The 17,101-nt window shown below is 41.4% G+C and overlaps 1 protein-coding gene across 3 annotated transcripts in view; it reads right to left on the bottom strand.

Annotated features, from left to right (window-relative positions):
* The window catches only part of COL26A1 (collagen type XXVI alpha 1 chain), a 236,724-nt gene that overhangs the window by 161,820 nt on the left and 57,803 nt on the right, over positions 1 to 17,101 (bottom strand). For 2 of the 3 annotated variants that reach the window (XM_070742446.1, XM_070742429.1), the window contains exons 2-3: positions 13,112 to 13,234; positions 2,071 to 2,174 (exon numbers count right to left, since the gene is read on the bottom strand). In XM_070742446.1, the coding sequence (XP_070598547.1) occupies positions 2,071 to 2,174; positions 13,112 to 13,234 (227 nt within the window). The remainder of the gene's footprint in view (positions 1 to 2,070; positions 2,175 to 13,111; positions 13,235 to 17,101) is intronic. The other variant, XM_070742438.1, reaches the window with a different exon arrangement.

The raw sequence follows: 17,101 nt of genomic DNA, 5'->3' as shown, positions 1-17,101 counted from the left end.
AGATCGTGTTTTAGGCGTCGCAGTTCTAAGCTTTCTAGACCCAGGATTGTTAGTCTATTTTCGTAGGGTATTCTGTTTCAAGTGGAGGAGTGAAGGGCTCTTCTGGTGAAATTATTAAAATAAATTTTATTTACAAAGATAAATACAATAAACACAATAACAGTACAAATAACAATACAAGCATGTAAAAAGAGGGGGGAAGAGAAGAAAAGAAAAGAGAAAAGAAACACACAGAAAAAAACAAGAATTATACAGTGAATCATATGATAAGCAATGTACAATAACAACAAACAATAAAGGACGGGCGGGTGGACGGCAGATCTGCATGGAGAGTGTGAGCTATAAATATTCTCTGTAGCCCGTTACATTATAGCTAATAATCTAAATTATAAGTAAATAAAAGGAAGATTTGAAGAGGAAGCAAGGAGGTTTTAAATAGATAAGCTTAATTTTTACATATATCTTATTTCATTCGTCCATTGAGATAATTTAAACACCGGATAATTATCTTTGTATATAGAGAATTTTTGAATATGGCACATTTTTAACAGTTGTTGGGCGGATTATTCACACATGCACTTTGGAGCTGAGCTGGGGCAACAGCTTGCATGCCAGCAGATATGGCTCCACGTGCCATTTGTGTCACCCATGCCATAGGTTCGCCATCACTGACATAGACTAACATGGTGGAAATGTGTATAGAACATGAGATGCATAGTGTTTCTGTCTATTGCCATGGGAGCTACAATAACATTTAAATATGTTAAAGGGTTAAATAAGGTTCAGGAGGGAAGTGTTTTTAATAGGAAAGTGAACACAAAAACAAGTGGGCACAATCTGAAGTTAGTTGGGGGAAAGATCAAAAGTAACATGAGAAAATATTATTTTACTGAAAGAGTAGTAGATCCTTGGAACAAACTTCCAGCAGACGTGGTTGGTAAATCCACAGTAACTGAATTTAAACATGCCTGGGATAAACATATATCCATCCTAAGATAAAATACAGAAAATAGTATAAGGGCAGACTAGATGGATCATGAGGTCTTTTTCTGCCTTCAGTCTTCTATGTTTCTATGTTTCTATGTTTCTAATAAAGATAGTTCGATTTCAATGCCATGTACTAAAATTGCCTAATTAATTGTGGACTGAACACAATGCAACATGGGAGAAAAAAATCTAAATAGCACATAATGATACGTCCGAATGGTAATTGGAAAATAACCAAGGAAGCAGCGTTATTGATAAAAAATAGTGAGGTAAAAGAATATGAAGAAATCAAAATTGCAGCGATAGAAAGCGCCCAGGCAACTATAGTGCTTGGGTGGAAAGATGATAATAAATGGACGATAAAAAATTGGTGCCGATACATGGTGGACCAAATTCACTATGAAATTATGGAAATCAGATTACATAATTATAATGAAGAGAAGTTAGCAGCAACAATGAGGCGGTGGGAGAAGGTTAAAAATTATATATTAACAATATCAGCAAGCGATGCAAATGTAAGAAATAAAATTCAATCACTTTATAAAGAATGAACAATGTAACCCAGAGATGAAGCAAATGAAGGACACAAAATTGAATCTTCCCTGGTGAAGGGAATTTTTATTTTTCTGTTTGGTGATGGTATACTTTTATGTCTTATGTTTTTGTTTTTTGTAAAATTCTTTTTTAAAAAATCAATAAAAATTATATTTAAAAAAAAACACATAATGATACGTCACTTAAAATTAGTACGGCTTGCAAGCCACAAAAGCACACATTTATGAAATCCTCAGAAATGTAACTCTTGCTTAAGGGTAAACACAGATGAAACTCAGACAGGATCACAGTCCAGTATTTCTAATCTAAACCAGTAAATCCTCCCATTTCTAACTACTAGCATATTCCAGTCTCCATAGAAGACATCCATAGCCTCCGTGCTGAGATTCATGCTGACTATGGTTGTGAGATTCCAAGTCCAACACAACTAGAGGACATCAAATGGGAGAAGGCTGGATGATATATACTCACAGTTTCATAGACCACCCTCTTGATGGGCAGTGTCTGTCAAGTATTCAGGGATCTTACCTTCTTCACAGTTGCTTCCAGTGAAACCAGGGCAGCATCGCCATTCAAGACCAGTTACTGTTCGGTAAGCTATCTTGTACGTGGGTCGGATGAGGGTCCTGTAACTAACACAAGCAACACGTCATCCACAATGTTCAGCCCAAACCTGCCAACATCAATAGCTGCTCATAAGAACAAGATTTATCCCAGCATAGACCCTACATGTTGGAAATGCAAAAAATAATTTGGAACCTACTACCACCTATGGTGGTCATGTCCAGTGGCACATAACTATTGGTTGAAAACTAAGAGATGGATAAAAGAAATAGTGATACCTCGTCTTACGAACCCTTCGTCATACAAACTTTTCGAGATACATACGCAGGGTTTAAGATTTTTTTGCCTCTTCTTCCGAACTATTTTCACGTTATGAACCCAAGCCGCCGTCGCTGGGTGCCTTGCTTCCAGACTTTCATTGCCAGCGAAGTGCCCGTTTTGCGATGCTGGAATTCCCCTGCAGCATCGCAAAAACATGGAAGTCTGGAGGTGGGGTTTCCCATGGAGGGGAGCCTCAGGGGAATCCCAGCATCGCAAAAACGGGTGTTTCGCTGGCAATGGAAGTCCGGAGGTGGGGTTTCCCAGCGAGGGGAGCCTCAGTGAAATCACAGCATCACAAAAACACTGAAGTCCAGAGGTGGGGTTTCGAGAACTTCTGTGTTTTTGCGATGCGTTGCCAGGGAAGTGCCCATTTTTGCGCTGCTGGGATTCCCCTTCAGCATCGCAAAACACGGAGGTCCGGAGGTGGGGTTTCCCATGGAGGGGAGCCTCAGGGGAATCCCAGCAGCGCAAAAACGGGCACTTCGGCTGGCAAAAGGGGTGAGTTTTGGGCTTGCATGCATTAATCGGTTTTCCATTGATTCCTATGGGAAACATTGTTTCATCTTACGAACTTTTCACCTTACGAACCTCGTCCTAGAACCAATTAAGTTCCTAAGACAAGGTATCACTTTATTGCAATGCGATCTAGGGCTGAAACCAGAGACCTACCCTTTAGGGCTTGTTAGAGAACAATACTCAAAATCAAACTACTACCTTATCATCCACATAATAATCACAGTGAGACTAGCTTACGCACAAATGTGGAAGGACAACAATCTCCCAACAGATAATATGGTTAAAAGTAAACTTAAGGACTGGGCTGAAATGTCCAGGCTCACTTTATTCGAACTACAAAATAAACAAGAGAAAGATTTCTATACAATTTGGGAAAACATTTGCAAATGGCTTAAAACCAGAAGAAACAACCAACAAATAAGTAAATGATTACATTGACATAATTGATAATTGCAAATAACATGCTGAAAATGTAAATAATTTATATTATTATTATTATTACTACTATTATTATTATTTATTATATTTGTATGCCAGCTCACAGGATACGGACTAGATATGATATACGGACTAGATAAAGTAATAATGAGATATATAGAGTTTGCTTTTTGATTCACCAGAAATGTAAATAAGGAGATAACGATATGTCATATAACTGTTTCTTCTCTCTTTCTTTTTCTCATTCTCTCCTTTTGTTTTCCTTTTTTTTCTCTTCCTCTCTTTTCTTTTCTATTTGTATTTTTATATTGTTGTTCATTGCTCTTTCTGAATTGTACTGTTGTTTTATATGTGAATAAAATGTTTTACATCACATCCTGAAAATCCTTGATTTACAAGAGCCCAAAATTTCCATTGTTCATTGAGACAGTTGCTAAGTGGGCTATGACATTTTTTTCCACCACAATTGTTAATTGAATCACTGTGGTTGTTGTTGTTGTTGTTGTTGTTATTATTATTATTATTATTATTATTATTATTTATTAGATTTGTATGCCGCCCCTCTCCGTAGACTTGGGGTGGCTCACAGCATACAATAAACAATTCATGACAAATCTAATAGATTAAAAAAAACCATTTTAAAACTCCATTATTAAATCAGACATCCACACAGATATACCATACATAAATTGTATAGGCCCAGGGGAGAGGGGGGGAATGCCTCAATTCCCCCATGCCTGACGGCAGAGGTGAGTTTTAAGGAGTTTACGGAAGGCAAGGAGGGTGGGAGCAATTCTAATCTCCGGGGGGGAGCTGGTTCCAGAGAGTCGGGGCCGCCACAGAGAAGGCTCTTCCCCTGGGACCCACAAGATGACATTGTTTAGTCGACGGGACCCGGAGAAGGCGAACTCTGTGGGACCGAATCAGTCGCTGGGATTCGTGTTAAGTTAGTAACACTTTTGTGAAGTGAATCTGCCTTCCCCACACTGTTTATTAGTGTATGTTTTATTCTTGTAAACCGCCCTGAGTCCACTAGGGGAAGGGCAGCAGTTAAGTCTAACAAATAAAATGTATTTTCTGTCGTGCCTAACTCCAAATGCTTATATGCAATTCTCATCATATCCAATTCTCACCAGCATAGTTTTTTTTTTAAAAAAAATATTTTTATTGATTTTGTAAATATGGTTAAATAAAACAAACATAAAACAGTGCACAGTGCATGTGCCCATCACCTGACCAACAATAACCATCACCACCACCACCAATTGCGGGGGGTTCAAATATTTACTAGTTTCTATACAGTGTTCCCTCGATTTTCGCGGGTTCGAACTTTGCAAATAGCCTATACCACGGTTTTTCAAAAAATATTAATTAAAAAATACTTCGCGTTTTTTTTCTATACCACGGTTTTTCCCACCCGATGACATCATATGTCATCGCCAAACTAATAATTTTTGCAAATAAATAACAAAAAAATAATAATTGCTAATAAATAATTATGTTTATAAATATCAGGATCACTAAATGTCTTATTCAATGGTGAGTACCAGTAATAATGGTGAATAAATGTTGTTAAGGGAATGGGAAATGGTAATTTAGGGGTTTAAAGTGTTAAGGGATGGCTTGTGATACTGTCCATAGCCAAAAATGGTGTATTTACTTCCGCATCTCTACTTCGCGGAAATTCGACTTTCGCGGGCGGTCTCAGAACGCATCCCCCGCGGAAATCGAGGGAACACTGTATATTTATTTATTTATTTATTACTTAGATTTGTATGCCGCCCCTCTCCGAAGACTCGGGGCGGCTCACAACATGTAAAAACAAATCATAAGCAATCAGACAAATTTAAAATATTTAAATATTTAAAAAACCCCATATGCTAACAGTCACACACACAGACATACCATGCATAAATTAAACGTGCCCAGGGGGAGATGTTTCAGTTCCCCCATGCCTGACGGCAAAGGTGGGTTTTATATATATATATATTTCCTTGGCTCTACTTTGCATTTGTTATTATTGAAAGAGTGATTGGAGTTTATTTTTCACATTTGCCTCACAGATTCTACTCAGCATATAACCTTTCACCTTATTCCATCGTTCCATCAGCTTCTCCAGTTTATTTTCATCAAAGTTGTTTAATCTTATTTCCATGATTTCAAAATGAATGTGATCCACCATGTACCAGTACCAGTTCTGTAGTGTCCATTTTATAGACTCTTTCCAACCCAATACCACTACCGCTTGAGCACTTTCCAGTGCTACAGTTTTTATTTCTCTAAAATCTCTTAGTTCTCTTTGTTTCGCTATTTCTTTTGTAATTGTCCAATTAATATTTAACATTTTATTTATTTTGTTCTGCACTTCCTTCCAAAATTTCTGAACTTCAACACACTCCCAGAACATATGCATGAAAATTCCTTTCTTTTGGCAACCATGCCAACAATTACCTTTCTCTCTCCCCTGGAAGTGTGCAAGTTGTGCTGGTGTATACAGTAATACCATTTATGTAAGATTTTTCTTCTCATCTCTTTAACTCTTGTGTTCTTAATCTTATGTATTCTCACCAGTATAGTTGATACTGATTCTTAGCAGCTATATAGACAGACCTTCTCCAGAATATCTACTCCGCAAGATGAGCAGTTGGTGCTGGAGGAAACACCACAGGTGCTACTAGATAAGAAATCTGGTTTGATGTATTGTCTCAACAGCCCTTTTCTTTCCTTTTTTTACATTTCATCTCTAATGGCCCATTTGTGTTATCCAATAAGTCCCTGATGTACTACACTCAGATGTAATTTTTACACATGCTTAAAATGTATATTTTGAGAAGCTTAAGGAGAATATAGTGTTGCTCTCAGTGCTTAGGAAATGCTGTGTGAGCTGTGCCAGACACATTTGTTATGGTTACCCAGTGTAACACTCACTCTCGCCTTCCCAGTTTGATATCCTCCATATGTGTCGGCCTGCAATTTCCAAATTTCCCAGCTTGTATATGTAGGCCAGACATATTTGGATCCACGTTTTCCTTGGCAACATTTTTCCAGCACAATAGTCAATGTGCAATATTGCCACAATTTGAAATTGTAGGCGTGGGGTTTCATCTCTCTGCTGAGGATGGGGCTCACTGCAAACATAAAACAGAAGCCCTAATTCCTTGAAATAGCAAGGGAAGTAAGAAAGTTTCTGGTATATACTTAAATTTCAATTAGTCCCTAAATTTATCCTTTGAGTAAAGCTTGAAAAAACTCCTATGTGTAATAGAAACTTTGTGTGTGCCAGGGTGGTGGTGGTACAGTATGAATATGTATACTGAGAGCTATATTTGCTTGAGGAATTTGTCAATAGTGAGCGAAGCCAGAGTTAACAATGGAAGAATTATTTTGTTTCTAGGATCTTCTTCCTTGTCTGTCTCCCTTTTTCTTTTTTCCAAATGCAGTTGTACCTCATGATACGAACCCCTTGTCATACGAACTTTTCGAGATACGAACCCAGGGTTTGGAATTTTTTTACCTCTTCTGACGAACTTTTTTCATCTTACAAACCTGCCACAGCCGCTGGGATGCCCCGCCTCCAGACTTTCATTGCATGTTTTTGCAATCCTGGGATCCCCCGAGCCTCCCCTCCATGGGAAACCCCACCTCCTGACTTCCGCAAAAACGCGATGCTGTAGGGAAATCCCAGGAGGGGAATCCCAGGATCGCAAAAACGGGCAGAGTTGGGGGGACAAAAACGGGAAGAAAAGACTCATGGAGCTCAAGGGAGGAGAAAGGTGTGGGGGAGATTAGGAGAGTGGGGTGGGAAAAAACGGGAAGAAAAGACTCATGGAGCTCAAGGGAGGAGAAAGGTGTGGGGGAGATTAGGAGAGTGGGGTGGGGAAAAACGGGAAGAAAAGACTCATGGAGCTCAAGGGAGGAGAAAGGTGTGGGGGAGATTAGGAGAGTGGGGTGGGAAAAAACGGGAAGAAAAGACTCATGGAGCTCAAGGGAGGAGAAAGGTGTGGGGGAGATTAGGAGAGTGGGGTGGGGAAAAACGGGAAGAAAAGACTCATGGAGCTCAAGGGAGGAGAAAGGTGTGGGGGAGATTAGGAGAGTGGGGTGGGAAAAAACGGGAAGAAAAGACTCATGGAGCTCAAGGGAGGAGAAAGGTGTGGGGGAGATTAGGAGAGTGGGGTGGGAAAAAACGGGAAGAAAAGACTCATGGAGCTCAAGGGAGGAGAAAGGTGTGGGGGAGATTAGGAGAGTGGGGTGGGAAAAAACGGGAAGAAAAGACTCATGGAGCTCAAGGGAGGAGAAAGGTGTGGGGGAGATTAGGAGAGTGGGGTGGGAAAAAACGGGAAGAAAAGACTCATGGAGCTCAAGGGAGGAGAAAGGTGTGGGGGAGATTAGGAGAGTGGGGTGGGGAAAAATGGGAAGAAAAGACTCATGGAGCTCAAGGGAGGAGAAAGGTGTGGGGGAGATTAGGAGAGTGGGGTGGGAAAAAACGGGAAGAAAAGACTCATGGAGCTCAAGGGAGGAGAAAGGTGTGGGGGAGATTAGGAGAGTGGGGTGGGGAAAAACGGGAAGAAAAGACTCATGGAGCTCAAGGGAGGAGAAAGGTGTGGGGGAGATTAGGTGAGTGGGGTGGGAAAAAACGGGAAGAAAAGACTCATGGAGCTCAAGGGAGGAGAAAGGTGTGGGGGAGATTAGGAGAGTGGGGTGGGAAAAAACGGGAAGAAAAGACTCATGGAGCTCAAGGGAGGAGAAAGGTGTGGGGGAGATTAGGAGAGTGGGGTGGGAAAAAACGGGAAGAAAAGACTCATGGAGCTCAAGAGAGGAGAAAGGTGGGAAAATGAGCAGGACAGGGTGGGCAAAAACAGGAGGGACTCATGGAGCTCAAGAGGAGAAAGGTGCAGGGAAAATGAGCAGAACGGGGTGGGCAAAAAAAGGGAGGGACTCATGGAGCTCAAGAGGAGAAAGGTGCAGGGAAAATGAGCAGAACGGGGTGGGCAAAAAAAGGGAGGGACCCTTGGAGCTCAAGAGGAGAATGGTGTGGGGAAAATGAGCAGAACGGGGTGGGCAAAAAAAGGGAGGGACTCATGGAGCTCAAGAGGAGAAAGGTGCAGGGAAAATGAGCAGAACGGGGTGGGCAAAAAAAGGGAGGGACTCATGGAGCTCAAGAGGAGAAAGGTGCAGGGAAAATGAGCAGAACGGGGTGGGCAAAAAAAGGGAGGGACTCATGGAGCTCAAGAGGAGAAAGGTGCAGGGAAAATGAGCAGAACGGGGTGGGCAAAAAAAGGGAGGGACCCTTGGAGCTCAAGAGGAGAAAGGTGCAGGGAAAGTGAGCAGAACGGGGTGGGCAAAAAAAGGGAGGGACCCTTGGAGCTCAAGAGGAGAATGGTGTGGGGAAAATGAGCAGAACGGGGTGGGCAAAAAAAGGGAGGGACTCATGGAGCTCAAGAGGAGAAAGGTGCAGGGAAAATGAGCAGAACGGGGTGGGCAAAAAAAGGGAGGGACTCATGGAGCTCAAGAGGAGAAAGGTGCAGGGAAAATGAGCAGAACGGGGTGGGCAAAAAAAGGGAGGGACTCATGGAGCTCAAGAGGAGAAAGGTGCAGGGAAAATGAGCAGAACGGGGTGGGCAAAAAAAGGGAGGGACCCTTGGAGCTCAAGAGGAGAAAGGTGCAGGGAAAGTGAGCAGAACGGGGTGGGCAAAAAAAGGGAGGGACCCATGGAGCTCAAGAGGAGAATGGTGTGGGGAAAATGAGCAGAACGGGGTGGGCAAAAAAAGGGAGGGACCCATGGAGCTCAAGAGGAGAATGCTGTGGGGAAAATGAGCAGAACGGGGTGGGCAAAAACAGGAGGGAAAGACCCATGGAGCTTAAGAGAGGGTCTTTTCGCCTTGCTTCGTTGGGACTGCCACCTCTTGCCACCTCTCGCTGTCCCTCCCCCCACTCCATTTGCCTCAGCTTCATCTGCCCGCAGCTTTTTTTTTTTTTTAAAGCCTTAATGTTTTGGATTTTCCTAATGGGCTTGCACGCATTATTGGCTTTTCCATTGATTCCTATGGGAAACATTGTTTCATCTTATGAACTTTTCACCTTACGAACCTCCTCCTGGAACCAATTAAGTTTGTAAGATGAGGTATTACTGTGCATGCATAGAACTCTTTATAGAATTCTTTATTGCCAAGTGTGATTGGACACACAAGGAATTTGTCTTGGTGCATATGCTCTCAGTGTACATAAAAGAAAAAGATACATTTGTCAAGAATCATGAGGTACAACACTTAATGATTGTCATAGGGGTCAAATAAGCAATCAGGAAACAATCAATATTAATAAAAATCTTAAGGATACAAGCAACAAGTTACAATCATACAGTGATAAGTGGGAGGAAATGGGTGATAGGAACGATGAAGAAAAAATTAATAGTAATAGTAGTGCAGACTTAGTAAATAGTTTGACAGTGTTGAGGGAATTATTTGTTTAGCAGAGTGATGGCATTCGGGGGAAAACTGCTCTTGTGTCTAGTTGTCTTGGTGTGCAGTGCTCTGTAGCGATGTTTTGAGGGTAGGAATTGAAACAATTTGTGTCCAGCATGCGAGGGGTCAGTAAATATTTTCACGGCCCCCTTTTTGACTCATGCAGTATACAGGTCCTCAATGGAAGGCAGGTAGGCAGCGATTGTTTTTTTCTGCAGTTCATGCATACAAACCAGTGATGGGTTTCCAAAATTTTTACGACCACACTGTGGGCGTGGCTTATGCATTTTGTTTCAACATTTTCCAGTGCAAATTGGGTGCTCTGGGGTGGAGCTCTAGGGTGGTAGATAGGTAGATGATAGGTAGGTAGGTAGGTAGGTAGATGGTAGATGATAGGTAGGTAGGTAGGTAGGTAGGTAGATAGATAGATAGATAGATAATCGTCTTTGTTACTCTTCTCTGCACAAACAAAGGAGGAGGCTCTCATTGTACACTTTGCTGTGGATTTCAAACACATGGATTGACTCTTTTACATCTGCAGCATCTACACTGATTTTTTTTATGTAAAAAAGAAAGATAGCATTTTGAGAGTTGTGGAGTAGGATAGTCTTCTGAACTCTGTGGCCTTTAAGAACCAGCACCTATTTCAGATCTGCTGGATCACCTTCAGAAGATAATCACTTTTGCTGCAGTATGCTTTAGGAATGAATTAGAATTAGCAATATTATAACATATACCAGCGGTGCCCAAGCGGTGAGCAGTCACATGCAAATAGGCAGCTCAATTTTCATGAATGGCAGGGGCTAGCGCATAGTTCTAGCTCTGTGAGCGGTAGGCACTCATGCAAATGGACCTGTGTACCTGCCTACCACTCACACAGAACCCCCTCTGGGCCGCCAAGCCAGAAAGGTCGGGGACAACTGTAATTCAAGCTGACCAGATCATTGCTGTGAGTGATCCTTGTCAGCCTCAGGAAATGTCTGATTCTGAAGACAAAGAGCCATGTGCCTTAGTTTTTCCCGGGTTAGGGAGGTTATCAGATGGTGGGGGAGACAGGAGTGAAGTGGACAGTGATTTAGAAGGGCCTCCGGGGGGCTGAAGTTACTATGGAAAGTGGTTCCCAGTCAGATAGTGATGAGTTATCACACATCGAGTGGTTAGATCCGAGTCTATGGAGAGGGGCGGCATACAAATCTAATTAATAATAATAATAATAATAATAATAATAATAATAATAATAATAATAATAGAGGAGAATCAGCTAGAGAAATTAGTGAAATACGAAGATCTAAAAATTGAGCTGCAACGACTCTGGCATAAGCCAGTGAAAGTGGTCCCAGTGGTACTTGGCACGCTGGGCGCAGTGCTAAAGGATCTCATGGACATTTGAAACCATCGAAATTGAGAAAATCTCCATCTGTCAATTGCAAAAGGCCACTTTACTGGGATCGGCAAACATAATTCGCCGCTACATCATGCAGTCCTAGGTGCTTGGGAAGCGACCGACTGGTGATGAAATACGAAATCCAGCAAAGTGATCTCGTTTGCTATGTTGTACTGACATAATAATAATAATAATAATAATAATAATAATAATAATAATAATAATAATAATAGATCCAAAATATAGAAGAATGGTCAAAATAAAAGAAAAGAAGTTCAAGGTAAGAGGTATTAATCTGCAGTTTAATAGCTCTGTGCATTGATATGTCACTTCCAGGAGAAACCGGAAAAAGAAGGCTGTGTTCTGACAACTGATTGACAAAGTATGGCGTTTGTTTCATTAGTTTCTTGAAAAGAAAACCGTAAATAATCACGAGACTGTTCGAATGAGCCAGAAGCAGTTTTGCAGGATACCCTGTTTTGTACCGGTAAGATGTTTGCTTAAGTAGAGATTTATAGCCAACTAGCTCTCAGCTATTCAGAATGGAATGTTAATTGCATCATAAAACCATTAACACCCTGCTGACAGAGAAATCCCAGTCCTACTGCTTGCTTGCTACCAGAATATATTCAGTGTGTATTTGAACTGTGGAAAGGAAAAAAAGAGTTTACTTGTTTGAAGATTGAGTCTTTGGAGGATTGTGGGATCAGTAGTCGTGCCCAGAACAGTCATTATCCAAGAATTGCTCCCTTTTTCAACTAGACCTCACAGATGACTCTGAACCGTAGTGTAGAAAGTCTGCATTGGTTGCCGATCAATTTCCGGTCACAATTCAAAGTGTTGGTTATGACCTATAAAGCCCTTCATGGCATCGGACCAGAATATCTCCGAGACTGCCTTCTGCTGCACGAATCCCAGCGACCGATTAGGTCCCACAGAGTGGGCCTTCTCTGAGTCCCGTCAACTAAACAATGTCGTTTGGCGGGCCCCAGGGGAAGGGCCTTCTCTGTGGCGGCCCCGACTCTCTGGAACCAGCTCCCCACAGAGATTAGAACTGCCCCCACCCTCCTTGCCTTTCGTAAACTCCTCAAAACCCACCTTTGTCGTCAGGCATGGGGGAACTGAGATATCTCCCCCGGGCCTATACAATTTATGTATGGTATGTTTGTACGTATGTCTGCTTAATAATGGGGTTTTTAAAATATTTTAAATTGTAAATTATTAGATTTGTTATGAACTGTTTTATTGTGTTGTGAGCCGCCCCGAGTCTACGGAGAGAGGCGGCATACAAATCTAATAAATAAAATAAAATAAATAAATAAATAAATAAATGATACTTTTATTTTATTTTATACTTTTACTATTATTCTGTGAGCCGCCCCGAGTCTTCGGAGAAGGGCGCCATACAAATCTAATAAATTGAATTGAATTGAATTGATACAGTTTCCAAACAACTGTATAGATTCAGCAGCTCATTCAAATAGATAGATAGATTTATTTGTTTGTTTGTTTGATTGATTTTTATGCCGCCCTTCTCCTTAGACTCAGGGTGGCTTACAACATGTTAGCAATAGCACATTTTTAACAGAGCTACGCTATTGCCCCCACAATCCGGGTCCTCATTTAACCCACCTTGGAAGGATGGAAGGCTGAGTCAACCTTGAGCCGGTGATGAGATTTGAACCGCTGACCTTCAGATCTACAAGTCAGCTTCAGTGGCCTGCAGTACAGTACTCTACCTGCTGCGCCACCCCGGCTCCCTAAAAGATTAAAGTCTTCTTGCCAACCTTTGGCTTCGGTCAACACAGCAGATTATTTATCCACCGCTATTTCTCTGTGGCTTGGATCAAAAAAAAAAAGAAAGGTCTAAAACACAGTCCATTACCTGACTAAGTTGGCACAAGGTCCCGGCCATCGACAGCTCTGATAAACCCTTTGGATTACTGTCTCCGAACCATTCTGCACTTGACAGGAAACCGTCCGGGTGACTGTGTAGTGGCACCAATGACTGCGGAACGGAATGAAAGACAAATTCTGTTATTCAAGTTTAATTACTTCTTTCAGATGTAGTTCATTGCAAATTCTAAAGACAAGTCAACAAGTACAAATTACCAGATTAAGACTGAATGCATGTCCATTTCCCACAACTGTGGCAAAAATGTTGTAAAATTGGGGTCAACTCATTTAATATCTGTCTTACCCAGCAATGGAAATCAAGGATTATCTGTAGATGGTGCTTGGTTTGCTAACATTTCTCTGCTAACATTTCTTATGCTCTTGTCATCTTAAACCTATTGTCAGGGTTCCAAGTAATAGACCCATAGCAAGCAAAACTGGTTTCCATCTAATTAAAAGAAAATGTTTGTCACTTTCCCAAAATGGTCACATGGTCCAATCATGGCGCTATCTTGTTATCTGATGACATCACTCCGCCTTCCTCAGCCGGTGAGAATGTCCTTGGTTCCCAAGAGAAAGCATTTTGTTTTGACTACAAAATCCCAGCTATTTAAAATCCCCCCTCCCTATCCCTCGGCTCCAGTGTGGCAACACTGAAGCATTCATTCATGTATTTGTTTGTTTGTTTGTTTAGTCCAATACACAATAATACACAATGAAGGTTATAGAGGATATAGTAGAGAAGAAATGTCGCTTGGTGGGACGCAGGGGAAGAGCCTTCTCTGTGGCGGCCCCGGCCCTCTGGAACCAACTCCCCCCAGAGATTAGAATTGCCCCCACCCTCCTTGCCTTTCGTAAGCTGCTTAAAACCCACCTTTGCCGCCAGGCATGGGGGAATTGAGATACTCTTTCCCCCAGGCCTTTACAATTTTATGCATGGTATGTTTGTATGTATGTTTGGTTTTTATAATAATGGGTTTTTAACTGTTTTTAGTATTGGATTATTATTATATGCTGTTTTATTATTGCTGTTAGCCGCCCCGAGTCTCCGGAGAGGGGCGGCATACAAATCCAATAGATAGATAGATAGATAGATAGATAGATAGATAGATAGATAGATAGATAGATAGATAGATAGATAGACAGACAGACAGACAGACAGACAGACAGACAGACAGACAGACAGACAGACAGACAGACAGACAGACAGACAGACAGACAGACAGACAGATAGATAGATAGATAGATAGATATGAGATATAGGAGAGACTATAGGACAGGGGACGGAAGGCACTCTAGTGCGCTTATGTACATGCCTTACTGACCTCTTAGGAATCTGGAGAGATTCAAGATGGTTTTGGTCACGTCATCTCCAGGATTGACACATATATCCAGATAAATGTAATGTCGGCCATCCCTGAGCTACATTTAGTAAATGTATGGCATTACAGGAAGCCTTCAATATTGCTGGCTCAGACATGAGCTGGCCACATTTTTTCCTTGCCAGGAAACACTGAGATAGGAAGATGAAGTAGAAAGTACACTACAGGAGGATTAAACTTTGCAAAGATTTGACACTGAGAAGGGAGACCCTAGCTGTGTTTACATTACCCAATGCAGTTAAAATTTTGCATCCTGGGATGAAGGATTTCCTAGCAATAAAACAAGCAAGATAATTAAAAGCTTCTCTCAGTCCCTTGGATGCATCCTCTCATCTTTATGGGAATGACTCATGGCTTTGACCTCATGGGGCTATAATTTTATGACAAAGGAAGAGGCATTTTAAAAAAAACTTTCAAGTGAATGAGGACTTTTGCAAGAAAAAAACCCTGTAACATCCAAGACAAAAATGCCCACTTCACTAAAAAAATACAAAAGAAGATTTAAAAATGTATTATTCCATGCTTCATGGAGACATCCAAGAATAGATCATGGTGAAGGAAAATTACTAATTTATAATCTATTAAATATCACCTTAGAAAAGAATAAGCAAAAATGAAGAATGGAAGCAATAATTTCACAATTCCAAACACAGCTAAATGTAGGGAAGGGTCATATCATGATTAAATGCTTTAAAAAAACCTAGGCCCAATTCTATTCTGGTGGGGGCAGTGGAGATATTTCTTCTGTTAAAGAAAGTGAATGAAGGAAATTTATGGTGGAACAAGAAATATTTCCCCAAAAGTTACACTTAAGGTAACTGTTTAAATGATGTCTAAAGAGAGAAAAAACATCATCAAAACATAACAAAAGGGTGCCAGTATTTCTCTGCCTGTTTAAATTGTTGGAAATTAAAATATCTAGAAAATATACCGATAGACTCACAGGTTACTAAATAAAAATGTAAAACTACAGGAATAAGGAGAAAATCCTGTTACATTGAGACTATGGTATTCAACTGCTTTGAAATTCATCAAATTTAATACTCACCGTATTTTGATATAAATTTTTTTGTCCCGGTACTCTTTCTTTGTTTGGTACTCAACACACAAGCTAGAACTTATTACTGTCAGCTGTCTTGGGATTCATTACATTATTCCTTACAGAAAAAAATGTGTTTGGTACTCATTGCTTTTGCTACCCATCACACCTCCTGGAACCAATTAAGGATGAGTACCTAGGTACCACTGTATTTTTCTTGAAAACAATGGGACAAAATGAAATACCGTATGTTTTGGAGTATAAGACGCAACCCCCCCCCCTTTAAAAAGGTGGAAATGTTGGTGCATCTTATATCCTGAATACAGCCATTTTTTACTTCCCGAAGCCGCGTCCCATGTCCCATTTTTGCAAAATAATGGGCCCATTTTTTGCAAAACTGGGGTGAACAGAGGGTCTGGGAAATGTGCAAAGAGCTCCTGTGGGAACTGGGAGAAGGCAAAAAAAGGGCAAAAAATTGGCTACGTTTTGCAAATAATTTATTTATTTATTTATTATTTGGATTTGTATGCCGCCCCTCTCCGAAAACTCGGGGCGGCTCACAACAAGTGAAAAGACAATCCAATACATAATCCAATTTAATTAAAATATTATAAATTTAAGAAAAACCCCTATACTAACATACACACACACAAGCATACCATATATAAATTCAAAGTGCCCAGGGGAAGATGTTTAGTTTCCCCATGCCTGACGGCAAAGGTGGGTTTTGAGGAGTTTACGGAAGGCAGGAAGAGTAGGGGCAGTTCTGATCTCCGGGGGGAGTTGGTTCCAGAGAGTCGGTGCCGCCACAGAGAAGGCTCTCCCCCTGGGGCCCGCCAACCGACATTGTTTAGTTGACGGGACCCGGAGGAGGCCCACTCTGTGGGACCTAATCGGTCGCTGGGATTCGTGCAACAGAAGGCGGTCTCGGAGATATTCTGGTCCAGTGCCATGAAGGGCTTTAAAGGTCATAACCAACACTTTGGGGGTATTTTTGCCTTCCCCAGCCCCCAGAGACTCTTTGCAAGCTTCCCAGGCCCTCTGCCCACTCCACTTTTGCAAAAGAAATGGGTGAAACATGGTCTGTTTTTCACAACAACGGGGAGTATTTTTGCCTTCCCTCAGCCCCCTGGAGCTATCTGCAGACCTCCCAAATCCTCTGCCCACGGGCTCATTTTTGCAAAAAATGGGGCACACAGAAGGCTTTGGAGACCGGGGAGGACAAAAACTTTTTTTCTTACTTACTTCTTTGAACTCTCGGTGCATCTTATATACTGGTGCATCTTATAGTTTGAAAAATATGGTATATACAATGCTTTTATATATGCATATGTACAGTGGCTACCTCTACCTACGAACGCCTATACGTAGGAACTTTTCTAGATACGAACCAGGTGCAAGATTTTTTTGCCTCTTCTCAAAAAACATTTTCCACTTACGACCCCCCCCCCCTCAGGGATGAAACAGGGCCAGAAAATGCAGGGAGAAGCCTTTGTGGGTAGTGTTTGGCGAACCAAACTTGCACAATTCAGGTCCGTACTGAATTTTGCGATGTTCG

This window comes from Erythrolamprus reginae, chromosome 1, assembly GCF_031021105.1.
Source record: "Erythrolamprus reginae isolate rEryReg1 chromosome 1, rEryReg1.hap1, whole genome shotgun sequence".
NCBI lineage: Eukaryota > Metazoa > Chordata > Lepidosauria > Squamata > Dipsadidae > Erythrolamprus > Erythrolamprus reginae.
This window is presented reverse-complemented; position numbering and strand designations above follow the sequence as displayed.